Genomic DNA, 26,415 nt, shown 5'->3' with positions numbered 1-26,415 from the left:
AAACTAACTGAACCCCCAGTTCTTTTATTAGGTTAACAAATTTTCTTAACTTGTGCAGAGTTCTTGAGTTCCAATAATGTAAGCTGTAATAAACCCAGGTTATCAGTGAAAACCTGCATTTTAAGAACCCACGTTTATGTATGATCAGTAATTCAAGAGTTTATTTTAAACAATTTCATATAACAATTAGTAGTAGTATGCAAAATTATCATAAAAGATACAAGACTTAATACATATTTACAAGCTTAAAAATAGTTACTCTTGTTGACAAAACTGTCACTTTCCTAAATGAATATGATACAGCAAAGTAATGGGGGAGCCATTTTTTTCACATTCAGCCGAAACGGTCCATTAACAGTAAACAACTCTGCAGTGATCTCTTATGGCCAATAACATGCGAGGCTTAAGTTAAAAGTGGACATTTGAAATTGAAATTCCTTAGCATCTCATAATTGTAGGTATCAGGTTGTAGGCCCAAGTTTGGATGTAATGAGTAAAAATGTGTTTTAGTTGGAGTATCAAATTCTTACTGAATGCTAAGGATATATACGTGGTGACCCAGGATCTTGAGCCAAATCCATCTTTTAAAGACAAAAGAAAATCACGGGAATATCTTTATGCTGGATCAAGCTAAGTCATCAAAATGAACTATTGTTAAGGTTAATGTTGGGGTCCTTGACTTGGCTAAGGCATTAGGGTGAGTCCTTCCATAAAAGCATCCAGTGGTGGGAGTTCCCCAGTAGTGTTTTGCTTATGGAACTAAAGAAACTCACCTGAGCTCCCTGGGCCTGTTTTTAGCAGTAGACAAGAAAGATTTCCTTGCCTCACAAAGCAAATTAGAAAGACATTTTTCCAAAATGTAGCTGCATAAGTCATCGGTAAAATTTCAGTAAAAGTTTAGAGTAGGAATGTACATGGCAGCTTTCACTTAAAATAGCATCATGTTTAAATAACAGATTTAACAAGTTAAACAGTAAGATCCTAAGCACTGAATTTCATTTAATGCTAAACTTCTGCAGACGAGGGTGTTAGGCAAAGATGATGTCTCATTCTAAAAAGAGATGCAACAGGGGATGAAGTTTACATCTGTTTCCAACGCCTGACTACAGAGTTGATGATCTTAATTAAAGTCAAAATTTTAGCAAAAAGAGCAAAAAGGAATGTATTTTCAATACATGATAAGATTAAAAATAGGATTCTCTGTGCTGTCCCCCAACAGGAAAGGACTCAGTTTTTTAATCACTCAATTTTGAAGTATCTTAGTTGTAGGAAAAAGGAAGAATTTGAATTAGTTTTAGAAGAGAGTTACTGTAACTATAGAACAGTGGTTTTGTTTCCACAATAGATGTTAAAAGCTCCTTAGGTTTCTTTTTCAAAAATGCACAAGCAGCAGTCAGCACCGTGGAGGGGACTCAAGGGAACCCTTTCCTCAGGGCTTTATTTTTCACCATGGTAAATTTACTAACGAAAACTTGGGCAAAATGTGGATCAGCCATATAATGGTACGTTTTCACAGTGGGGGGGAGCGGTTCCAGAGCCACGGCAGGGCATGGTGTCGGCGCGGAGGAGCAGCTGGGGGCCAGGTGACGAGAGGTCTTCGTGATGTAGTCCACGAGTCTGTTGTACTGCTGCTCGGACAGTCTCTCTCGAGCTCCATCCACCTGCGACCCAAAAAAGTTTTCAGTTGCCAAACCCTCTTAAGGACACTTCCATAACAAGATTATTCCTTCTCTCGCCTTGATACACTGGATGTTGTGCCTTTTAGGTTATCTAATAAAGCCACTGAATAAGCGTTTGCTGTTGTGTAAAAGTCCCATGTTTGAAGTTGACGATTTGGGATTATTTTACTCTCACTCTTAAAAACATCTGTCACTGCTCTCTGCTAGCCTAGTCCAGGAACAAAGGAGAAAAGTATCTTTCCTCTGCTTCAATCTAATCAACATTAAATCCTGAGATAAAAGCTCTGCTTGTCTCTGGAAACCTCTCCAGACAGTACCTCTTTCAAACCAGTGGCTTTGGACAGAGCATTAAAAAAATAAATACCTTTTGAACTGTAACATTTTCTGCTTTTATAAATATGAGGATTTAAAGCCAGAGAAAATTAAAAAAAAAAAAATGGGCAGAGGAAGGGGAAATTTTTATGGAAAAGAGGGAGGATGCAAAGTACATTTAAGGTTCATAAAAATCTGGCTCATCTTCAGTGGAACTCAAATAGAAGAACTGGTATACTACCTAAATTCTTGAGAGATTTTCTCAGAAAGCACCCATCAAAGGCAAGTGGAGCTATAAATATCCCCCATTCTGAAATTCTGTAGCTGTTTACTGTGTAAATCAAGTGGAGTGGGACCTCTTCAGTGTAAGCCGCTGGTCTCTGGGAATCAGGTAGCCGCTGACCTCTCCATGGTCTTTACCTACCAAACGTTGGCAAGACTACTCTGGAAGACTTATAAACATTTTAATGAGGACTTTTTAGTTCTTGAAATAGTAGTAAAGAATTTATATATTTCTCTGTAGGGCACAGAGACAGTGCAGCCAAGGATGTCTTAAAAGCAACAGAAAGTCAGTGGGATGGTGAAGAGAGGTCTGCCTGCCAGAAAAGTAAGTAGGGCATCCATCAGAGTTGAGTCTCATATTTTTAAATTTGGGAAAGAAAATAAAGGCCCCCAAAGATTCACTGACAGATGAAAGCTGTGCACCACCAGGCAAAAGCCAGCACTCTGATGATATCATTTGATGGGTCGGGATTCAGCCGGGAAGCTTTGCGCACACACGAGTCGTAACTGCTCCTCCTGAGCAGCAGCACAGGAAAACCCATGTGAAAGGAACACGGCCAAGGAATAAACTGACACTCTGACTCATTTTGAGCCTCTCATGAGGGATTTCAATAACGTGCCAGGCATATTAAGCAATTATTACCCTAAAAATGGCTGCATTTAACTAAGAAAAGCAAATGCTGCTTAAAAAAAAAAAATCCTGCCGTTATTTGGATATACTGAATGATGTCATCTACAAATTAATTCCTTCCAAAATTCAAAGGAGCTGTTTCCTAGCATCTAGAGCAAAATCCCAGAAAAGCCATTTCATGTAAAGGTTTTAAAATGCTCTCTAGTTTTCACTGGAAGACAATGAGTAGGCTTCCCAGCCCAGCTTTACGCCCAGGGCTTAGGTTGGGCGTGGCCACTGAGGGAAAGGCACTGTCAGCGCTGCTGAGTGACCCCCACTCCCATTTTGAAAAGACTGGATTAGAGCACTATTAAGGAAGCGTCTATGGTCTCCGAAAAAAAATTTTTTTTTTGCCTTTTTGTTTTGCAGCCTGGGTCTCCACTGGAGTGAGTGGGGGAGGGGAGGGTTTGGACACAGAATTAACGGGGCAGTTACTTTTTTGTTTGTTAATAAGGAGTTGGGGATAGAGGTAAAGGGTGAGAGAGTGGAATTTAGAAGCCGAAGGACTGCACGTCTACTGGGCTGCCCAGCGCCTCGTGCGGCTGTGTAAGCTGCCCGCAGTGTTCTGCTCCCAGCCATCCCTTCCTGCCTCTGTTGCAGCCACCCCTTCACCCTGACCCCTTCATCCTGAGCACCCTGGGGAACGAGTGGTGAGCATGCTGTCCAAAATGTCAGTGATCCCATGGTCTCAGGCTGGGTAACTTCTCGGGGTGGTGACTCCACCCACCATCTCAGTAACCCCCGGGGAAGCTGAGGTGTGTTCCCCTCCAGCTACAATTCCCCACAGTACCCTCCTCAAGCAGAGAAGCCAAAGAAGGATCACAGTTGAAGACAGTTTAACAGCAGCTGCTGATTCTCTAGTCTCAATAGTTTAAGATCTGAAATATTTCCCAAGCAACTGAGGAATAACGATAGTCACAGATACTCCTCAGGGCTTTGAAAACTTCTTGTTAAGGACCAGGGACTTGAAGATAATGATACTATCCCCTGCCAAGGCCTGTAGCCAGATCATTGCTGCTTTATTGTCAACTGGATCAGAAGATTCTGGCAGAGCTAATAAAGTCAGGCTGGACATCTGACCTCTGTTTATTCCCAGAAAGTCATCAACTCGAACCAGCAGTGTAGTCGTAGTGCCAAGCCCCAGCTTAAAGCCTGACTGATTATGATCCAAGAAACTAGAGAAATCTCAGAGTTGTTGTGGTTGGCTGCTTTCCATCTTCTCAGATAATTTTACCCAAACAGTGGTGCGAGGGAGAGGCAGGCTCCCATACCAGGAAGAACACGATGAAAGAAGCAATCAGGCAGGACCTGCCAGAGGAAAGGTTTGTTGTCCTTTCTGGGAGCCACTCAGACCCTAAGTTAGGACAAGCAGGTTCCACTTAACCTCTGATCCAACCCCAATCCAGCTGTGTGGGAAAAGATGTCTTTTCCGAGGTCACCTCTCGGGGACCCAAGGATCAGGCCGTCAGCAGGGACAGGGGCAGGGCGGGGCTCCAACGGGCGCGTGTGCTCACCCTGGTCTGGACGGCAGGAAGCCGGTGATCACCTCTGAGCCCCGACACCCAGAATGCCACCCCCCTTCGGCTGTCGTGTGGCCAGGGAGCCTGCGCAGCGCCCCCGGGAGGTACCGCGTAGTGCTGGGGCGGGAAGTGCCCTTTGGGGAAGGGGACACAGCCGCACGGAAGACGGAGGGGCGGCTGGGAGAGCGGGAGACGAAGTTTGACCCCGAGCTCTCAGGAATTGGGAACGAGGGAGGCGGCATCTGTGCCTTGCTCCACTCGTGACGCCCCTCGCTCCTGGCTGGTCCTTCCTCTCTCGTCCCTGCTGGAGGGACCGGCTGCATCACTCCCAGGCCACGCGCAGACTCGGGCCTGCCCTGTGGACTTCAGACCTGGAGGCCTGCCTGCTCTGTGGAGGATTGCGTGGAATTGCTGCCCTGGTCCTAGCCCGTCTTCTTCAGACGCGCTCGCTCGAGCTCCTGCACCCCAGCCCCATGACGACCAACCTTGGATTCTCGGGTGGCTGGGCCCCAGCGGCGAGTCCACCGGCCTCCTTGCCACCCCTGCCCCCGGCAGCCCTCCCGGTCTCCGGCACCCACCGCAGAGGCTCCCGGCTCAGTCACCCCAGGTCTCAACGCTGCCAGCAGCTAACCCCGGGCACCCCGTCTGTTGAAAGGTACCTCCGCGTCACAGGCCACTCTGGGCTGCTTGAGCTGCACGACGAGCAGGCCGCGCTGCTCGCTGTCCTGCGCGCAGTCGATCTCCGTGACCGGGAAGGCCTGCTGCTGGGTGTCCTCGCTGACGCTCACCACGAAGAGCACTTCTGGCGTCAGCAGCAGGCAGCCCTCGTGCTCCTGGCCCGAGCCCCTCACCAGAACCACCTCCAGGGCCATGTGCACTTCCGGTCTGCCCAGGGACTGGAGCATCTTCCTGTGTCCGGAGAAAGGTGAGGCCAAAGTCAGCTTGGGAGTCATGCTCGCCTCTCCGGGCTCACAGTTTGAACCAAAGCAAGGGCCCTCCCTCACTAATCTGATGATTCATTTCATCTTGAAATGTGTAACTGTCACTCTAATTCTGGTTCTGGTCAATCGAACCCAGCTCCTCCTGAAGACAAAGACACCCCTTGGTTTGGTGATTCCTTTTCCCCCCATTAGAAATGTCACCCCTAGTTAGGACACACACGACCTCAGGCCCTCTCGTGGGCCCTGGCACCTCTGCCAATGGGCATCCTGCCCTCAGCAGGACGTGGGGGTGGGTGTTCTGCTGCCAGCCCAGAGCTGTGGACCGGCAGCCTTGCCCTGAAAACAGCTGCTCCTCGTGGGCTCTCCTGGAAGGGTGGCCCGTTAGCTTGGAGGGAGCCAGGCCCTGTTAACATACAGCACACGTGTCCACCTCAACCAGCATCCAGATCATCTTACCAGACGTATTTGACGTGGCTGTTTGGAGCTTGGTCAGCGTGCAGATCACTTGGCTGATAGCGCTGTTTGGGAAGCTGAGAAAGTCCAGCTCCATGTAAAATACCTGTCGTGAGAGAAGTAAGGGGGTTTTACTAGTTGTTTTCTGGAAAACAGTTTCATGCTACAGTGATGTCATCTGCTTAGAGCCATCTATAAAATGCTACAGATCCAAAATGATGTCACATCTCTGGAAGTAAGTGTACAGATAATCATTAAACATTGTAGTGCTCTTAACCCAGGTGATCTTATATTAGCTGCAAGCTGAAATATGAATGAGCTACAGTCCAAGTACAGGCAGGCACTTAGAGGAAGCATAATGCTCCTGGGAGTAGTCAGGCCTGAGCAATAGCTTACACATCATTTACAGTTGATGTGACGCAAAAGTCAAGACTTAGTTGACTTCCTTGCTTAATATTACAGTACGTCTGTATCTGCGGTGTGGCTGGTCAAATAAAAAACATAACACACAGAGATGCACACAAAGGCGCATGGTTTGCCTAGATACAGTATTTAAATGACTTAGTCCAGCTGTTAGACATGAGTCCGTATACATTTATGAGCGCTCGTGGGGCCTCTGGTTTATTACGCGCTCTCCCTGGTGCCAGCACCAAACGAGGGCACCCAGCGGCAGCCACGCAGTCCTCCAGAGACGCTCCGGAGCCAGAGATGGTACAGCCTGTGTGCTTTCTGAGGGCCTGTAAATGTTTATAAACGAGGCACAGTCATTAGACCGAGAGTTAGTGGTTTGTAAAACCTTCAGAGCGGTAATAAAAGTTTTACAAGAATGATGGAAACCAACGAGGCCATGTGAAGCTCTGCTCTGAGATGCTCTTACATAAGGGAGAAACCCCACAGCCTTGGGAAACGCGCAGTGAGCGACAAGAGCGCTTTCAAGACCAGAGGAATTTATGAAGTCTAAGTTGACTTTATCTTGCTGCCGTCCATGGCAAAAGGAATACTGTTTCTATGAATGTGTAAGTATTTGATAAGGGAGCGTTTAACTTTGTCCAGTTGTGAGTTGCAGCAGTACTTTTTGTCAGTTTCCCGGTGAGTGAAAGTGTCATTCACGGAAGGGGAGAGAGGCAGACGTGAGGGGAGGGGCGAGGGGGAGGGGGGAGAACACATGTTCCTGTCTGTGTGGTCTTCTAAAGGAGCCTCTCCGGATGGCTGCCTGAGCCCGGGCATTCTTCCCGCTCTCTTCCTCTCAGACACGGGTTTTATGCCCTAATCTGGCTGCCTCTTGTCAGATCTAGTGAGGCGCAGAGCCGCAGTCAAATGTACCCTGCGGACTTTACGGCCAGATGCAGCTACACACGCAGAGTGCCTGCCTATCGTTTGTAGTGCCAGCCAGCCACCACTTCATGCCCAAAATGATACCGATTTTAGGTACAAAGGTAACAGTTCCTGAGTCCCTGGCAGGACGTCCGGCTGTCAGGACTCTGTGCTTTCACTGCAAGGGCAAGTGTTCAACCCCTGGTCGGGGAACTAAGGAAGATTCTATAAGCCTTGCGGTGAGGCCAAAAAAAAAAAAAAGTAATTCCAGTTACCTATTTGAGGAGAAGGGGATGACAGAGGATGAGATGGCTGGATGGCATCACCGACTTAATGGACATGAGTTTGAGTAAGCTCCGGGAGTTGGTGATGGACAGGGAGGCCTGGCGTGCTGCAGTCCCTGGGGTCGCAAAGAGTCGGACACGACGGAGCGACTGAACTGACTGACTGTCACCACTTTGCGGTAACTCACATTGCAGACCTGCTGACACTCATTTCCATAAGCAAATGTCAAACTGTCTTCAAGGTAAAGTACCATATATATTGTAGTATCTATGCATTTATTTCATTTTTAAAAGACCTTTTTTTATATTGGATGGTTAGATAGCATCACTGACTCAATGGACATGAATTTGATCAAACTTCCGGAGATAGTGGAGGACAGAGGAGCCTGGCGTGCTGCAGTCCATGGGGTTGCAAGGAGTCAGACATGACTTAATGACAGAATAACTATTTATGTGAAGTCACTTAACGCGCTCTGCCCAGAATACAGAAAATTAGCACAGGAAGAAGCGCTTGCTTCCCCACACCCCCACTGTGTGCGCCTGGGTTTGTGGAGAGCTCTGGCACCATCCTAGGGCGAGCCCGGGTTCTCCACGCCAGTGTGCTCTGGGAATGGTTTTCAGTGGCAGATGATGCACCTTTGCTGACCTTGGCCAGGAGACTGGGCCTGGCTGCAAGAGCAACAGAGTCTGATGGCGAGAAATCCATGCCTGATGCCAAGCTGCACGGGCAGTGTGCATGCATCCACCAACACGCGCCTGCTCCTCTTTCTTTCTCCAGATTCATAGGCTTTGTTTTTTAAAGATAGCCTTCCTGCTTTAGAACCTATTTTTTTCTTTCAAATTGCTCACCAGAAAAAGTAAGTCTACTCTCTGCTTCAATATATCTGACTTTCTGTCCTCAACCTCTAACTGGTTACATTTCATTAAAGTCTGCTTTGTTAAAAGACTATAAAAAGACTCTATGACATATATACACTGAAATTACTAATTGATTTCCTACCTCTATAATTGTATTATCATAATTTATTAGCAGTAGTCCAATTCTACTCTTTTGTGTAAATAAGCATAAGGAGGTGAGAAAAAGAACTATTATTTATGGCTTTATCTATTTTATTTTTCACTCCTTGGTCATGTGAGAGGCTAGACTATCTTAGAGAAACCTTGGTATAGTAATGCAAATTAGCGGGTGATGTCTGAGTTGGCCAGTTCTCCAGGACTCACCATAGCCAGTCTGTGACACCAGCTCAGCAGCCCCTCCGATGGGCTTCGTGAATACCCCCATGATTCCTTTCCCCACGCCGGAGATAACACCCTTGGCCTTGTGTCCTGCTGAAGCTTGCGCCTCCGATGTTTTCTGGAAGTTCTGCATTGGCTGATCAACTATACCAGCAATTGCACCTGAAAAATAACGAAAGCCTGGGTAAGGACTGAGGCATGAAATCCTGAGAAAGTGAATACTTTTAATCTGGAACAGTTTTGTTTGGATTGAAAATGAAACCCCACCCTCATTATATAGCTCTCTACTATGCATTCATTTACCATTTATCTAAGTACACTGAGGCTAGTTTAGACATTTATTATTGCAGTATCTTCATCAAAACATGATGTTCTAACTGGGTTTGATTCAACACAGCCAGGATCTATGAAGTTCAGTTTAGAATTTAATAAACATGCCAGACTACTTCCAAGTGGCACTCACACACCTTTCTCCAGAAATCAGGCAACACAGTTTAGAGAAAAGTGTGAACGATTCCTTAGGAGAGTGAGCCAAATATATTTTCACTGAATCTGGGGATGAAAAAACTGAAAAGGGCGAGCCTCTTGTTCTCTCTTTTAGTAAGAATAAGAGCAACTGTTTAATATAACATTAATAAGAATTATATAAGAGTAATTATTGATATAGTAATAATTATTTCTATTACAGTAAATCTGTCTCAAGGGTTTACTATATGCTAAGGGCTTACTTGTAGGAGATCATTAATTCTCACACTCCTTAGGAGTCATGGTTTTTATCCTGCTCCTAGACAAGGCTGCCGAGGCACAGGGAGGTTAAGGAGTTTTCCCAAGGTCACACAGCTGTCCCGTGCTTGCGCCAGGATTTGAGTCTAGGGAGTCAAGAGTCACAGCCTCATTCTTAACCACCAAGCTAGTCACTGATCCTGTTTATAAAACAAGCTTCTCTCCTTGACCAGTCTTGGGAAAATCTCCTTTTCTCTCACTTCAACTGAAGTTTGGCCACTTAACTCTTTGCTTGAGAACAGCTAGAAGCCCAGAGCTCACGCTGTCTGCTCTAACAACTTTCCCAGGGGGCAGCCGGGCCAGGCGTGGAGCTGGTGCGTGAATCCTTCGTCTTCTGTGGGTCCCCTCCTTGCTCCTCTCACTCTGAGGGACCAGGGGTGAGCTCGAGTAAAGGCCTCAGAAGTCTAGATTTTTCTGCCACAATGGAGTGAAGGGTTCCCTAACCCAGCAAGAGGTAAAAATTTCATTACAGTTCTTGATGGAATTCTGTTTTCAACTCAAACCTGCTAGGATTAATGAAAATGCACCACTCCCGGGTAGAAATTTTAACTCATGTCAAATCCCATTATTCCAAATGCCACTAATTCAAAGTCTCCTGGGTAAAGGGAGATTTCCAGGTCTCAGTTAATGACCTGCTAATTTCAAGTCATATTCCATTGAACGAAATCCAGTAAAACAAAAAGGCCAGGTCCTTTGGGTCAGTTATAAAGGGAATGTTCTTCATGGATTCCACTCTTCTAAATTTTGACAGCGCCATTTAAGTTTATGTACTGACAGATTAACAGTGACCTGAGGCGAAGGGTCTGTTTCCCAGCCTAGACCACGGCTTCCCAAACCTCTTATACAAATGATGCTGGAAGCAGAGGCAGCTGCTCATGGTTGGCCTGGGCCACCCTGGCGGTCAGCAACCATGGGCCACGGTGGTCTCAGGCACCCTGCGACACCCAGTCTTGGGGCCTGGGCTGGGAGCTCGCCTCGCGTCTTCAGTCTGAGGAATCTAAGGTTCTGTTCTCCATCTATGAGGTCAGGAGTCAGGGCAGCTGGGAAGTATTAATGGAACCGGCTGCACTGGGAGGGGCAAGAACCCTGGGGTCTTCTCTTCAAATCATCTCACAGCAGGCAGTTCAAAGCGAAAAGCATCATATCAAAGAATACAGCCTTTGTGATGTCACTTCCTGATTTCTTTGAAAGATGCCCATGCTGAGAGCAGAAGAGGTGGGGTAAATAACAACAAATTCACTAATAAATGAATTGCCTTTCTGCATTTTTCTGGTAGAAATGTCTTTTCTCAGGTGCAGATTTCCATTAAGACTATTAACACTGAGTTAGGAGGGGGCAGGTGAAAATCTCCCATTTTCCTTTAATGTGCCAGGCCTGAGTGGCAAGGAGCCTGGGGCAGCACCCACCCCAGGCTCTGACCCCCATCTGCCTAAGTGCGGATAGGAACCGCAGTGAGGTTCCCCTTTGATCCTCCACTTTCTCCAGCCACCGGCTGCAGTGAAGGCTCGGTTACCAGGGCTTTGATAGATAGAACTCTTCCGGCAGCCCCCGAAGTGGGAAGCCTGAATGCTGTGACAAGGTGTTAGATCCTAAGAGGCAGAGGAGGAGCTGTGGGGGCCCGGGGCCCCAGGCGGGAGGCCGGCCCGACGCACACACGGGGCCCGGATGCCTGAGACCCCAGCCCTGTCTGCGAAGCAGCTCTCAGGGCTGAGGGCTCTCTTGGTAAGCCTAATCCAGCTAAATCCCACCGCTGGTAAATTATTTACTGCCGTATACTCCAACTCTGCTCTGAGGCTTTAGGTAGTGGAAATGGATCCCCAAACTTGTCCATTGGCATCAGGCCACGAAGAGCAGCCAAGTGGAGCTGGCTGTGATGTGATGAGGTGAAGCAGGGAGGGGGCTTCCAGGGACGGTTCGGCTTCGCTTTCTCCTTTTTTTAATTGCCATGCCGCGTGGCCTGTGGGATCTTAGTTCCCCAATCAAGGATCGAACTCATGCCCTCACGTGGGAGGGACGTGCAGAGGCCTATCCTGCTTCCTTTCCTGCCCTTCCTTCGCTACAAGAGGGGGGCTTGCTCTGTGAAGCAAGGCAACAAAAAGGCTCTCTTCACCTCTTCTGTGACTCGCTCAGCGTTAGGCTGGTTTCTAATTTGCCAAAGTTCTGCCTGTGTGGTTGTTCCAGTGCTGCCATGTTACATGCTGTAATTTTATTTTGGGCTTTTTTGTTTTTAATCACGATGGTGGAGGCACAGGCTGCGACACCGCTCCAAAGCTCACCGTTCCAGGGACAAACAAGCCCCATGGAGTGTATTGGGCATCCCAACTGAGGCTCTCTTGTTTTTGACCAGAACAGATTAGCAAACCGAGAAGGAAGCATGCTTGTTGTTCCAAAACTCTCTTCTAATTGGAACGCAGGGTGCCGATGGCCGAGGGTGGCACCAGAGGGACCGCGGGCCAGCACCTTCTGGGCACCCACGTCCTGACTCACCTGGCGGAGGCCTTGTGGCCGGGATTCTGAATGTCATCCCGAGAGAGGCCGTGGAGACGGGGCGTGGCTGCTGGGAAATCCAGCAACTAACTCTTCTTAAGTCAGAGGAGGGAGTTCTGACAGCCTGCCTTTGGTATTCATGAGAGCAAGTCCCATCTGGGAGGGAACGTGCCCGGTAAGGGCCACATGGAGCTCACATCCCCTCTCAGCAGGCTCCAGGCTGTAGTAGAAAGTGGGGCTGTCTGGGGAACAGAGCTGGTAAGTGCAGGCAAGCCTGATGCCAACTCTGCAGGCTGGACAGAGTTCTTCAAAAGCCATTGCTTTCTGAAAACAGTTGTGGACCTCCTCCAAGAGCCTCGGTGGCATCCCTCTCTGGGCCATCACTTCCTCGCTGACCCGGGGCAATGGGCCTGGCCAGGCAGCTATAGATGTCCTTGGGTTTTTCAAGAGCCTCATAACACTCCACAGTGTCCTCATGAGGGCCGAGCTGAGTCAAGAAGGTCCATCAAACTCATAAACATTTGGGGGAAGTGTGTTTTTCCTACTCTGCAACTTTCAATTGTTCAGTCTCCCCACATCCTGATTGTTCCCAGGCATGGAGCCCTTCAGGGTGGGTGACATGTGGAAAGACCCAGGCTCTTGTCCTGCCTGGACGCATGACTTGGGCAAGTCACCTAACCTCATCCACATCTAGGGTTTGAAGACCAGACAAGATGACTCATGTGGAAGTGCTCTGACAACCCTCAAGTGTTATTTAAATATATTTCTACTAACTAGGTCATTTATGTTTATGTCTTACAAAGGAAGAAACTGAGTATCTAGCTTTTAGATTTCACTAAGCATGGCTATTATACATAAACAGCTCTAACTTCAGTCGGGTACTTACTGGCATGTGGCAGTTTTTTACACCATTCCTGGGGATGTATTATGTGGCGACAAATCCATACTTTCCCAGGGGAGAAAAGTATAGATTGGCTCTACCCTCCCTTTTTTCTTCCTGCCATACATCGAGAAGCAGGCGTTTTGAGATGACCCAGTGATCATGGGGGATGTGGTTATTGAACTCTTCCAAGAAAGGAAGCTGGCTGGGTCAACCTTAGTCTGAGAAGCATAGAAATGGACATCCTGCTCATGGTGTGCTGCTGGGAGCGGAGCTCCTGGGGGCCCAGGGTCAGGCCACTCCTGGCAGGTGCCATCAGATTCACATCATTCCCAGAACTCCTAGGTTTGTGGAAATTAACTTCAGATTCTGAAAGACTCTGTGAGCCTATTGTAATTTCCACAGACAGCCTAAATTATTCCCTTGCATGGATTAGTGTGTACAAAACATGATGACTATAGCAAAGTTCAAAGGTTTGGGATTGTCTATCCTGGTTAATAACGGAAGCCATGCTCCAAAGGGTGACGTCACAAAGGCAGAATCACAGCGCCCCACGTAAGTGATTTCTACCACTGGATACAGTCTCAGACAGTGGAAAATGGGGGTAGAGGTGGGCTTCCCTGGGTGGGAAGAGCCCAGATCAGCCAAGATGGAAACAGCCACATGCCAGCCAACTCAGGTCTCCTCTGCTGAGTGCCTCTGTCCAAGAAGATCCTGGACAGTGGGGAGGAAGCGCTCCTGCCCACAGCAGAGGGCATGCAAGGCCACAGTTCTTAGCAGAAAGAGGTCCTGCAGGTGCCAGGTAATGACCCAAGGCCTCCACGATAACCTCACCGTCACTTCCTATGGTTACAGCACCTGGACTAAAGCTAAAGCCAAGACGCCCCTGCCACTGGTCAGACGGCTCTCTTTGCTGGGACACGCGCTGAAACCAGACGGCCCTTTTCGTTTCCTTGCTACCATAATATAATGAAGGTGCTGCTGACCAAACATGGATGCTGTGTCTGGCATGCAACGGACCACCACTACTTCTAGTAACGGCAGAGTCATTTCCAGCCCGAACTTACAAAAGAGAAGCCCTGAGGTCATAAAGATAGGGACCTGGAACCGGAGCCTGGGGTTTGCTGACTCCCGAGGACCGTTCCCCACCCCCCCCCCCCAACCTACACCAGAGCAGCCACGCCACCGTAAGCAGCTGCTCCACCCCAGATCCCCATTCCCACACGTTATCACCCGACCATACCCCACATCCCTGCAGGTTCCTTAGGACTTAAACAATTTCTGGTGACTGCACCTGAGCTTGAAACATCTCACTGCTCCTTGTCAGAGCCTCACTCAGCCAGCCGCTGTGAGAGGAGGGCATGTGTACAGAACTGCAGCCTGGAAAGAGGACAGGTCCTTTCAAGCTCATCGTTTCTGACCTTTGCTCTCCCTGCTTTGGGCCCCTTTGATCTCCCAGAGATGCAAACTCCTTCAGATGCTCGGCGGGCAGGCAGCCAAGCAACACAGTTTTAAATTCCTTTGCAAACAAATAAACAGAAGATACCCTTGAAAATCCTGCTCTGCAAAATTTCAGCTCTGAAGCTTCCTTTTTTTATAGATTTTTTTTTTCCAGAGCACTTGTTTTTCAAACGTTTGTAATATTTGGAAATACCCAGAGCAGTCTTCCCCTCTCTCTGTACCATCTGGCTGCTGGACAAACAGCAATTACTCGGAAAAATAAAAGGAAAGAGTGGGCTCCTCACTGAAGTTTACATGACATTTGCACATGGCTCAAGTGCTTCTCAAACAAAAGCAGGCACTTCGATTGCTGACTGCCATATCTGAGGCGGAGAGGGGGTAAGGCTTCAGGAGGCTGGCCTGTTACTCCCTTGGGCAAGCAGGTGGCTGTGGACTGACATTCTCCAGTTGACGCCCGGAACGGGACCCTCCCGGTTGAGTGACTCCTTAGGGATGCCACGAGGGGGCAGAGAGGAGGAGGCCGGAGAGGCGACTCGCACTAGCGCGCGGGAAGGCGGGCCCGGGCCCCAGGATGGCCCTGCCAGCCACACTGGGATCGGCGTGGGGACCAGGCTGCCGGCCTCGTCTCTGCCTCAGCTTCGTCTGCAGGAAGACAGAAGGGCCACACCACCCCCGGTTCCGGCCCGGGGGTACCTGGCCCCAGGAGGGCCGCGGGCAGATGCCTGAGCGCGCCCCGGCCCCTCCCCGGCCCCTTACCAAGCAGGCTGAGGCCCAGCCGGGACAGGCCCTGCCGGAGCCCCTCGCCCAGGCTCTCCGGGAGCTGCCGCCGCCACTCCTCCTGCCGGTTGTAGTGCTCCTCGTCCAGCGACAGCCGGTCCATGTTCCGGGCCAGGCTCGTGGCCAGGTTGGTGATGGATGTGAGGGTACCTGAGGACACAGAGGCACGTGGGTTAGGGGTCCTGGTCGCATGGATGCTGGTCCCAGGGGAGGGGTCCCTGGAGCACTGCAGGCGAGCGGAGTCCACAGTGGCCTTCTGAAAATGAAGTGAAGGTGAACATTTGCTGAGGAAGGGTGATACACTCAGTCCTCACAGCGGATAGGATTAGACCCTTCCTCAACAGAGAAATGCCTGCACTCTCACACAGAGCTATCATGCACTCATCTGACTGTCAGGGCTTGGCTACAATAGTTAGTTTTGAAGTCCTTAGGGAGGCCCCGTTTTTTGAAGGTTGCAATTTGCTGGCTCTCATTTGAAAGGGTAAGGTTATATTGCTGAATTTTAAACAGATTGTAAAGGAATGTTTCCACTTTAGGAGTAAGATCTATTCTTCCCCATTACTCCAGTCACAGTAAAGGAAGACACTCAAGTTTATCATTTGACAGTCAGGAAATAATTATTATGCCACAGAGAATATGTGCGATTTTGATATTCAGGGTGTTAGCTGGAAAAAAAAGAAAAGTGAAGCCAATAAAAAGAGTAAGGCACGTGAAAGCCAGGATTCTGTCTGGTTTTCCCAAGAAAGGCTATTTCTGCGTCTTGCTCAAGACAGTCATAATCCCCTCCAGCAAGTCTGCATAGGTCTCAGTGAGCAAAACTGAAAGACATCAACGGACATATCCTGAAGCTAACGAATTAGTTCATCTGTTATTGGATGTCTAGGATCAAGAAGAAATGGAAGATGTTGTTTTTGCAGCTGCATCTTTACCAGTCATCTGAAAGGAAAAAAAAAAAAAAAAATCCATGTACACACACACACACACACACACAGACAAACCAAACAGATTTTGCTAAGAGAAAAGAACAAGTGTAAAAAACATTCAGTGAGTCACCACACTAAAATTACCGGAGTTCGATTTAGCAGGTGTTGGTTGTCTTATTTTAAAATAAAAACAACAGAACCACAAAGATTCAAGTGTCAGGAGTGAGAAATCCAGTGACTCGCCCTTGGGTTCCTGCGGCTCAGCTCACAGGCCTCCCGGATGACCGGGGACCTCGGGGGAGTGGCCCTGTCGCTGTCCATGGAATTTGGTTTATTGCTCTTGCTGTTCTCTTGCCAGTCCCCCCTCTATGGGCCATGGGTTCTCGTATTTCAAGCTCAAGTCTTGTTTGAGGCCTTCTAGAGACTTCTATAACCTGCCTACATAAGAGAGTTGCAGTACTGTTGACTGTAAAAGGCCTTTTACCGGGCGGGGGGAGAAGGCCTTTGCCCTGTTTCCCCTGCCTCCCGCTGAGAAGAATCGGGACTCAGGTGGCTCTTGTTAGTCCCCGAGTCCCTGCCAACTTGACCAAAGTATGGGCAAACACACACGGCTGAAAGGGGAGCACGCTCCTTCCCGGGGCGGGGGTGGGGGTGGCCGACGGCAGTCTGGCTCCTGCGCCCGATGACGCGGCCGGGCCACAAGGTGGCGCTGTGTGCGTGGCGAGCCGGGGGAAAGCGGGCCCACTCACCTCCCCGCCGGCTTCCACGTCAAAATGTATCCTGCTCCTTACAAAAGTTATGACAACTGTATCTACATTAAAAAAAAAATATGATGAGGCAACACAGTGTAGGATTTCTGATGTTTAGCAGAAGTCCTGAACACCTTTAATATTTCTGCATTTATCACATGGAATAACAGTTGAGCCAATCCTTGTTTTCCCAATGGGAGGTTTCAAATTCTGACGTTTCTGAAACATTTTCACACAACTACAGGCAAGCAGTGATCTGTTTAAAACATAAAACGTTATATATGAGCTTTGTTACAAATCCAGCGTCTCACTGCCAGCTAACAAGCCAAACAAAGCTAGAGGCAATATTAATTCACCGAGAACCTCTAACACGTTCTCTAAAAAGTAAGACAGGGAAGGAATGAAAATCAGGCCTCATTACCAGGAACCCGAAGAGCTACCTTTGGAAATGTGCTTCACAAACGACGTGGTCCCTCTGGAAACCCCGCTCACGAAGGCTCCCGGGCCTCGGGTCAGCCCCTCGTACGGAAGCCTGAAGAAGTCCGCGATGCCGTTCCCGATGCTTCGCACCAGACTCGCAGGGCTGCCAAGGATTTCCAGGGATCCAACCACCCAGCCTGCGAGGGAGACCGGAGGGAAGGGGTGACTGAAACCTTAAATGCAGCACTTTCAACATTTGGGAAAAGTGACCATTTTCCCTGCAATTCATTTTTCACACTAGAATTGAGAATGTAATAAGCTCCTTTGGAGCAAAATATGGGAAATAACTCATTCACTGTGAATTCATAAATGGCAAACTTTCATACTTTATAAATCAAAGTGATCCTTTTGGCAGCTCACAAATAGCTTTAATATGACTTCCCTGCCTCCCGTATTCCTGCTAAAAGGGACCCGTGTGCAGGGGCATGACGTTCCGCCCCCTCCCAGCCAAGAGGCCTCTGGGGTGGCAGGTGTCCGCAGGCTGGGGGGTTCTCCTTAAAGTTCCCTGGGGCGGCGAGGGGCTGGGACGCAGAGGAGCAGATGCCTGGTCGCGGGAGGAGGCCAGATGCTAAATGGGGTGCTGCAAAGGGGACGCACAGCTCTGACAGGGACGGAGGAGTTATTTTTAATCTTTCCCAATCCTACCAAGCTGAGTGCTTCCCTTTGGAGTGGAGCTGGAGCCAGAGAAACGTCTCCCCTTCCACCCCGGCTTCAGTTGTGTAAACTCTGGTGATAGGGACATACTGATTAGCTTAGCGAGAGGCTTGTTCCCTGCGAGGGTCCCAGGCAGGGAGTTTGGGATCTGGTTTCCTATTTGAGCTGGGGCTTGCCAGGAGACGGCCAGCTTAGCGGCCTGACTGTGGAGCGCTCGGCCCCATGGGAACAGCTGAGTGTGGACCCCGGAGCAGCTGCCTGCCTTGGCTCCCGGGTTGGGGCATGGGGCTCTCACTCAGAGGACGTGAGGTGCAGGCAAAGGCTGGGCCTTAGGAGAGGACGATTCCAAACAGACAATGTCTTTGGGTAACACGCTGAGCTCCCCAGCCCGGAGTTGAGAGGGCTTCAAGGGGAGGCTCTTGGTGGGGGGGCAAGGACCCAAGTGGGAGCTAATCCCATGTCTCCCACGGCAGGGCCTGGGAGGCCAGGCCTGGGACAGAGACCCCCAGTCAAGTCATCAACCCCAGAGGGTTGTGAATGTGTGGGGGCAAGAGCCAAACCACAGCCCTGAAGGGTCCCCAGGCCCAGCCCTTTGGAGAGGAACATTCTTCAATCTTGAGCCCCCTTCTCTCCTCTGGAACATTAGAAGACAACCTAAGGGTTTAGGTGAAAAGAGGGAATTATTTCCAGAAGATGAGGATTATCAATGGAGGGGCCTCTAGGTGGCCAGGCATTCACCTCACTTACTTCACCCAGCCACTCTGCAAGTGTTAGGACCTGCCTTCACGTAAATTCAGATTAGCTAAGGACTGAGCCTCTCCCTGGATGAAGGGACCGTGCTAGGCTCAGGGGACAGAGCCTCGTGTGACGTGGTGTCGCCCTGTCTCCAGCATCTTGAGGGCAGGCAGGACGAGGAGGGGACTGCAGCTTGGCTCTCCCCATCTCCCCGCTGCTTAGACACATGGGAGGGCTTCAAGGCCAGGCTTACCCGGTTCCAAAGCCCACCCTCCCTCTTCCTGCAAGCCCAGGCCCTACTGAGTAGGCAGGCTACCATGGAAGGCTGTAGAATATTCTTCCTTGGAGGGCCTTCTTTGGATGTAAAGAAACAACAGATTTCCTTTAGCCTGGAAGAGCTGGAAGGTTCACTTGAAAGCAAGAGTTTGGATGTGAGACAACTGCCCTTCTCTCCAAAGCTTCCATATAGAGATGAAGAAGGGAGGGCAGCTCCCGCCAAGCAGAGAGTACGCACTGTCTGATGGGCCTGGTCAGGCCGGCACAGCGGGGCACAGGGCACACGGCAGGTAGCCAGCCCCACCTTCCAGCCCATAGCCCGGCCATAGGAAGGTGAGGCGGACAGTCCTGGGTCAGGCCACTGCGGATGGGGAGGCTAGGTAAGGAGCAGAGTTACTTCTCAAAGCCCCGAGATGGCCGGAAAAGGCCCAAAGCACCCAAGGGCATTCTGCCTTTAATTATTTCTCTCCAAAAGCAAACATATCGCTTTGCTTACTGGGTTTGGAGATTTTGCTGAAGGTACCTGCTTGGCTACCCATCGAGCCGAGCCTTGGAAATAGAGAGGGAGTCCGGGAAATTAGAGAGTCCACATAGTCTCTCCTTCAAATAGGGTCAGTGGTCACTCATTTCTAATCACTTTATTATTAAAACCTCTATAAGTACTTCCCTAGAAATGAGGTCAGGGTATTTCAGCCATTTAATCAAGTCCAGTGGGTGAATCCTGACCTAAGTGAAGGCAACTTGCCCACTCCCAGGTCGGCCCTTCCTTTCCCAAGAAGGCCAGCACATTCTCTCTGAGATGCTTCTACCCGGGGGGTAACCTCCTACCCTCTTCCCATTTCCAACTCTTTCAAAATCACTGTTTTCCTCCAGATAATCTTCAGACTGTCTGTAAGGCCTTTAGTGACAGAACTCCCAACCGGCCTAAAAACTTGGCTCTCTAGTGTAGAATTTCTTGTTTCAGCATATAATGAAATGGGGACAACAACTTGGAGAACTTTTAGGTAGATTACCAAAAAATGCAAACAGAATATTCCTGTGAAAGCTCACAAAAAATAAAACAAAGAGGTCGCTTTTAGCACAGAGGCTGCGGGACATGGCTCCCCGGTGGTGGTCACAGTTGGAGTTTCCCTGCAGCTCACTACGCTGACGGGTGCTCCCACGCCGTTGCCCAAGGTGATGAGCAGGCGGAAGGGAAGCTTACTCCTTCTCAGGCTCCAGACCAGAGCTCAGTCAGCTACCTGCCTGCTTCTCATGGGAAAAGCAAAGACCGCCTGAAAGAGTAAAGGTTTTCATCTACCTGACTATTAAACTTGAAATGGTAGCTGCTTGTTTTAAAATAATTTCTTAGCAAAAAGGAAATCTTTTCTTCCTTGTTGTACAGGCTATGAGAACAACAGTTTCAGGGCAGGGACCTCCCCTGATGTGGCCATTGAGAGTTCTGGGTAGCACTCTAATGCTATGGATTTCCTTAGGGAGAAAATGTAATCTTACCAGTATGGCAACATCATGGGTCAGTCACTGCTACAGTGTTGTCTTATCTGGGAATGCACTTACCAAGGACAATGTTAGCACATTCTGTCCTGTTAGTTTTAGAAAGTAAGACCTCCCTGGCTTTACCAGGAGGGGCTGCAAGACCAACTGCGGTTGATTGGTGCTGGTCGCCTCGAGTTCCTAGCAACGTGAGGAGCCTGACTATCAGACTGAAACCGCTTGAGAGTGAATTTAGATCAGGAAGGCGAGCTCTGATGCCAGTTACCATAGGGAGTCCGGAGACAACCTGGTCTCCAAAACAACCTTCCGCTCACAGTACTCCCCACACCACGCTGCACACATAGCCAAACGCCCCCCGCGGACTCTTCCCGCTCAGGTCTGTGGAGAGGCTGAGGCACCTACAGCCTTCTCTTTGCCGTCTGTCTAGACAGGCAAGGCTGCACTGGGTAGGTAGAAGGCTCTTTATGCATCTGACGAGCGCACAAATCCTCTGAATTTCTCACCTAGAGCTATTCATGGGCCGTAATGAAGAAAGCTAACAGCCCAGAACTACATTTCTTTTAGGCCCAGGGGCTGGTTTTCCTGGCTGCACTAACCCTGACATAGAGCCTTGTGCCTGCAAGGAGCCGAAAGGGCGCTTGCTAGACGGGAATCAAAATTCTGTTACATAACAGCAAATTTAACGGCTGCTACTGCTTAGGCGTTCATTAAGCGCTACCCTAAATTCAGGGTACTTCACATACTTTCATTATTTTCTTGTCAGAAATCTTAAAACCCATTTTATGGGTGAGGAAACTGAGACGTGGAAGGTTCAATAACTTACCCCCCCCCCGCCTCTCAGCCAGCAGCAGCAGGGTCTGGATCCCAATCTAGTGCTGTCTAACTGCTCTCACCCTCCCATGCTGTTTCCCTGCGTCTTGGAGTCAGGACCCCCCTGAAGCCTTTCTTTCTCGCTCAGGCTCCCTCTGCTGTGTCCTCACCTGCTCTGAAGAGGGCCCCCGCAGCGTAGTGCATGGCCAGGGCGTGGACGAGCTGCCTGGCCGTGGTGAAGATGGGGCCTCTTTCGAACACTGAGAAGGAGAGCGGAGTGTGGTCGGAGGCGATGTACAGCTTGAGGGACGCGTGGATGCTGACGAGGAGGTTCACGGGCTGTATCACCAGCTTCCGCAGCCTCACGGGGTGCACCAAGGCCCTGGCGTGCTGCCTCACCTGCGCGGGCAGCACCTGTCTGCCGCCTGCGAGGGCCGTGGGCTGAGCAGCCGTGCTGCTGCTGGGCAGGTAGGTCTCAAACAGAGTTTTGATGTAGTAGACAAATGTGTCTTCCACATATAACCGGGCAGGTTTCAATTCAAAACTGAACTCGTTCACATCAAACAGGATGTCCTTGCCCTCGGTTAAGGTGAGGCAGAGTTTGATAAAGCAGTTTTTTTTTAATTCTTCCAAATCTTCGCTGGATACAAGAAGACTCTGCATCTTGGAGCACTGAGGAGATTCTGTTTTCTCCCCCTGGCAGACCAAGACAGCGAAGTGGAAATTGGACTTGTTGTATAGCTGGTTGTCCAGCTGCAGGTCTCCGCAGTAGACCTCCACAGAGTAGACGTGAAAGGGGGCGGCGGCCATCTCTTCCCCAGGGAGGTGACCAGCCACGGGGGCCATCTGGAGGAAAACGTGGTCCAGTGTGAGTCTCAGAAGCTCGGATGACGCTCTGTGGTGGGTGAGGTCATCAAACACTGCCAGGCTCAACTGAGTGACGAACATTTTAAATGTCATGATCTTCTCCAGAGTTCTGGAGGAGAAAGGGAAGAGAACATGAGCATCTCTCCTCCACTTCTCTTCTCCCTCCCTTCCTTCCTTAATGTCTTAGTAGATTTTCAATGATGGAGCCTTCTTAGATACCTCCTGATGTCCCATCAGATTCTCATAAGAAACAAATTAAGAACTCAACTCTCAGTACATCGTGTCTGGACAGAGCCAGGCATGCTCCAACAGCACCGGGAGATGTTCCCAAAAGGACTATTACAAGTTCTTGTCATGTTGCTCTATCGTGTTTCCCTTATCAACACCACATTTTTATTCCCAAATCCTTGGAGTTCTTTGTGCACTAAGTCTCTGTTGTGATCATCATGAGGCGAAAGGTCGTAATAAAATAATCAAGATGCCTTATAATGGGAAAAATAAGAGCAAGCAAGAGAAAACTTCCCGTGAACCCCCCGGCACAGCCCAGCGACCAGCATCTCGGGCGCCTGCTCTGCTCTCCCGGTCATGTTTAGAGCTGAGCAGCCTGTGCTCCGTCTCCACGAACCCCTCTGTCCTCAGCTAAGCCACCGTGCTCTCACCCTCTTCAAAGTCATCGCTCCAGCAATCCACTCCCTCCTACACCACTTCTTCTTCCTTACCAGCAGCTTATAAACATGCTATTATTTCTCTTATCTTAAAAAATCCCTCTTATTAACTAACTCCTCCTCTAGCTACCCTTTTCCCCATCCCCTTCACATAAACACCCCAAAGCATATACACCTTGTCTCCTGTTCCTCACTTTCTACTTTCTCTTAGTCTTGCTCCATACAGGCTCTGTCCTGCCTCCTCTACCAGAGCAACGCCCATCAGGGATCCCAAGGGACTTCCTTGTTGCTAAATTGAAAAATGGGCTTGAAGTCTGTGACTCACGCACCCCACTGTGGCGTTTGAGTGGATAACCCCCTCCTTCTGGAAATACTTTCTTTGCCCGTCTGCTCTCAGCTCTTGTGTGTCTCGTCACTCATCACCTATGGGACGCACTCCTCTTAAAGGTGCCCAAGCTTCAGCCCTTGGTCCTCTTCTCTCCCCATCTCCACTCACTCCCCTTGGAGGTCTTCATCTGGGCCCACGGTTTGGCATCTATACGCTGATGACTTCCAGTCACACATTCAGCCTAGAACTCCCTGTGAGCTCGGATCTTGCGTTTCTAACTGCCCATCCACACAGGAGTCACTTACAAGTCTCAGACATCAGGGTGGTCGTGTGCGTAGTCACACTCGTGATCTCACCCCCCAAACCCACATAATAGTTGTTCTCATCTTAGTTTATGATAACTACATCCTACCAGTTTCTCAGATCAAAACTTTTATTAGAGTTTGTGATTTTCAACCCATATCCAATGCATCAGAGAAAATTCCACTGGTTTCTTCTTAAACTGCATGGTGAATCTGACCATTTCCTACCACCTTGCCTGATAGTGTATAGCCTAAGCCATCAGTACCTCTAGTGTGAATAACTGTAACAGTCACCAACCAGTCTCCTTGCTTCCTCCTCTACTTCTCTATAGTTTACTTCAAAAGCATGGGGGATTATATTCAATATTCTGTGACAAACCATAACGGAAAACGTGAAAAAGAATATATGTGAAATATATATATATATATATATATATATATATATATATATATATAAACTATACTTCAATAAAATTAAAACAAAAGAAAAGGAGCCATGGTCTTCTAAAAACTTATGTCAAGTCAGGTAACTTCTCTATTCAAACTGATTCAATGACTTCCCCGTTTCACCAGAAGAAAACGAAGCCCTGCATGACGTGTCCCCTCCTTCCAGCCATCCCCTGCCTGACCCCGGGCCCTGGTTCCTTCTAGTTCACCCGCTGCCCTTGGCCCGCACTGGCCTATTCCCTGCTCCTCCAATACGCCAGGTGCACCGCTTCCGACTTCTGAACTGGCTGTACCCTTTGTCTGGAGAGTTCTCCCCAGATGATCATATTATTAACCCCCTGGCTACTTTCAAGTCTTTGCTTAAATGTCAACTTCTTGGTGAGGCTTACCTATACCAGTGTTTCAAAACTGTCCTCTCTCTGTCCCTATGCCCAGGGAATTCCTGGTCCTGACCAGGCTCTGTTTTTATTGCTGCAGAACTCCAACCTTCCACTAAACCATAAAATTTCCTTTTTTTTTAAGTTTATTCTGTCCTCCCATTGCACACCTATGAGAATGTGATCTCCTTGGGAGCAGGGACTTGGCGCTGTTAGGTCACAGGTAAGAATAGCACTGGCATGCAGCAAGCACTTGAGAAATACTTGCTGAACAAATGAATTAAGGAAATACAAGTAAATACTTAGATCTTTCTTATTTCTACCAATGAATGCATAGGTTGTTGCTACTGTCATAAACAATGCCCTACTAATGCCCTATATAAAACATTCCTGAAGTTGTTGTGTGGGCCTGAAATCCTGGCTTATGCAATTCAAAATTCAGTCTTCAGTTCTATTACACTATTTTTTTTACAAACTGTTCTGGGCAAAGGAAACTGTCTACTCAACCTATTTGAAATATTATAAATTCAAATTAATCATAATATGGCAAGGTCCAAATTAATGAGTTCTTAACCATGTATGAAAAGCAAGGAATTTTTTTTAAAAAGGGTTTAAACAAATGTATAAAAGTTAATGACACTATTTTATGTTTTAAATTAAATTTAAATAACTTTCTGATTATAAAATATGTTCTTATAGAAAATTATTAAATAATCACTTATAACTGCACATCTATTAACAACTTTGATTCTTTTCTTTCCAGTGTTATTTCTAGGAATGTTTTCTGTATGTATGAGAATGTGTGTGCACATATGTACTTAAGTGTGCCTATGTGTGTGTACATAACTAGGATATATTTGTATATTCAACTTTATATTCTGTTTGCTTTATTTTAGATTCATCACAAGCATTTTTCTATTCCACTAAAATCCTATAATGGTATATCCTGTGGATATACCATTTTTTGTACATCTGTGTATCATCTATTTCCCTGCTGACAGGATCTGTACTCTGAATATTTTGCCATTATAATTAGCAACGTAATAAAATCTCTCTGTATATCTTTGCCTACTTCTCTAATTACTGCTTTAACTCTTTAGCTCTTAAAACTCTTAAAAGTAGAATTTCCAAGCCAGAGGGATTTTAAAGCTCTTAATACATATTATTAAAGTGCTTTCCAGAAAATACTAACAATTTACACTTTTAGTAGGACTGTATATGATGGATGTGTGTGTTTTAGTCACTCAGTCATGTTCAATTCTTTGCAACCCCATGTGTAGCCCTCTGTCCGTGGACAGGCTCCTCTGTCCATGGAATTCTCCAGGCAAGAATACTGGACTGAGCTGCCATTCCCTTCTCCAGGTATATAATGGAACATCATTGTTAATTCAATATGTAATATCTTATTTAAACTTTGCATTTCTTTGGTTACTTGTGTTTCCACTTCCCAGAATTTTCTGTTTCTGTTTTTTACCCTTATTTAATTTTTGGAAAGAGGGATGATTATTATTAAATAATTAATAAATGATTATTAATAATAATCCTACTGAATTATATGAATTCTTTTAAATTAAGGATATTAACTCTGGTTCATATTTATAAAACCTGATGGCAACATTCAGGTCGAAGCAGGGGAAATGTGGCTCTGAGAGGCAACTTTAATTTTGCTGTAGTTCTAATTGCCAAGTCTTAATTGCTGATTACTAGGTGGTCATGTGGATAGAGAGGCATTAATCTGTATTTCAAGCTAACGGCAAGTTAAGATGCGTGTTTCCGTCTGTAAATCAGTTTGTTAAACTTACCAGAGAAGAACTGGAAGGCATACCCATGGAAGATGATATATTGTTTCTTCTTATGGGTGTAATTAAGTGCTAATAACCATATCCTTATGGATTACAGAATAATTAACCAAAAGCTTTATGCACACACATACACACACACATATATATGGATAACAAAAAATGGTGAACAGTAGGTTTACAACTTTATAATGTGACACTTACCTGCTGCTGCTTGGACACTAGTTAAGCCTACCTGTTGGTATGAGTTAAAAGAGGTCCAGCTTTTCCTTCTGGGGCCACAGTGATGGAGACCGTGCCACACTGATGGACGGTGTCCACGTACACACAGCCAAAGCCAGTCAGGAACACAACCTGCGAAAAGAACACTCGACATCAGGTTGGAAAGCAATACAAAACAGTCCTGAAAAGGCTTCTTATGTCTTCAGTT

At 47.9% G+C, this 26,415-nt stretch overlaps 1 protein-coding gene across 1 annotated transcript in view; it reads right to left on the bottom strand.

Moving 5' to 3' along the window:
* Positions 1 to 198: 198 nt before the first annotated feature.
* Positions 199 to 26,415, bottom strand: part of VPS13B (vacuolar protein sorting 13 homolog B) — a 763,389-nt gene continuing 737,172 nt past the window's right edge. The window contains exons 55-62 of the mRNA XM_065903112.1: positions 26,221 to 26,339; positions 21,371 to 22,176; positions 17,192 to 17,368; positions 15,059 to 15,229; positions 8,677 to 8,853; positions 5,861 to 5,963; positions 5,123 to 5,372; positions 199 to 1,661 (exon numbers count right to left, since the gene is read on the bottom strand). Of these exons, the coding sequence (XP_065759184.1) occupies positions 1,413 to 1,661; positions 5,123 to 5,372; positions 5,861 to 5,963; positions 8,677 to 8,853; positions 15,059 to 15,229; positions 17,192 to 17,368; positions 21,371 to 22,176; positions 26,221 to 26,339 (2,052 nt within the window). The 3' untranslated portion in view covers positions 199 to 1,412. The remainder of the gene's footprint in view (positions 1,662 to 5,122; positions 5,373 to 5,860; positions 5,964 to 8,676; positions 8,854 to 15,058; positions 15,230 to 17,191; positions 17,369 to 21,370; positions 22,177 to 26,220; positions 26,340 to 26,415) is intronic.

This window comes from Muntiacus reevesi, chromosome 12, assembly GCF_963930625.1.
Source record: "Muntiacus reevesi chromosome 12, mMunRee1.1, whole genome shotgun sequence".
Taxonomy (NCBI): domain Eukaryota; kingdom Metazoa; phylum Chordata; class Mammalia; order Artiodactyla; family Cervidae; genus Muntiacus; species Muntiacus reevesi.
The sequence above is the reverse complement of the archived record's forward strand: the minus strand, read 5'-3'. Positions and strand labels throughout refer to the sequence as shown.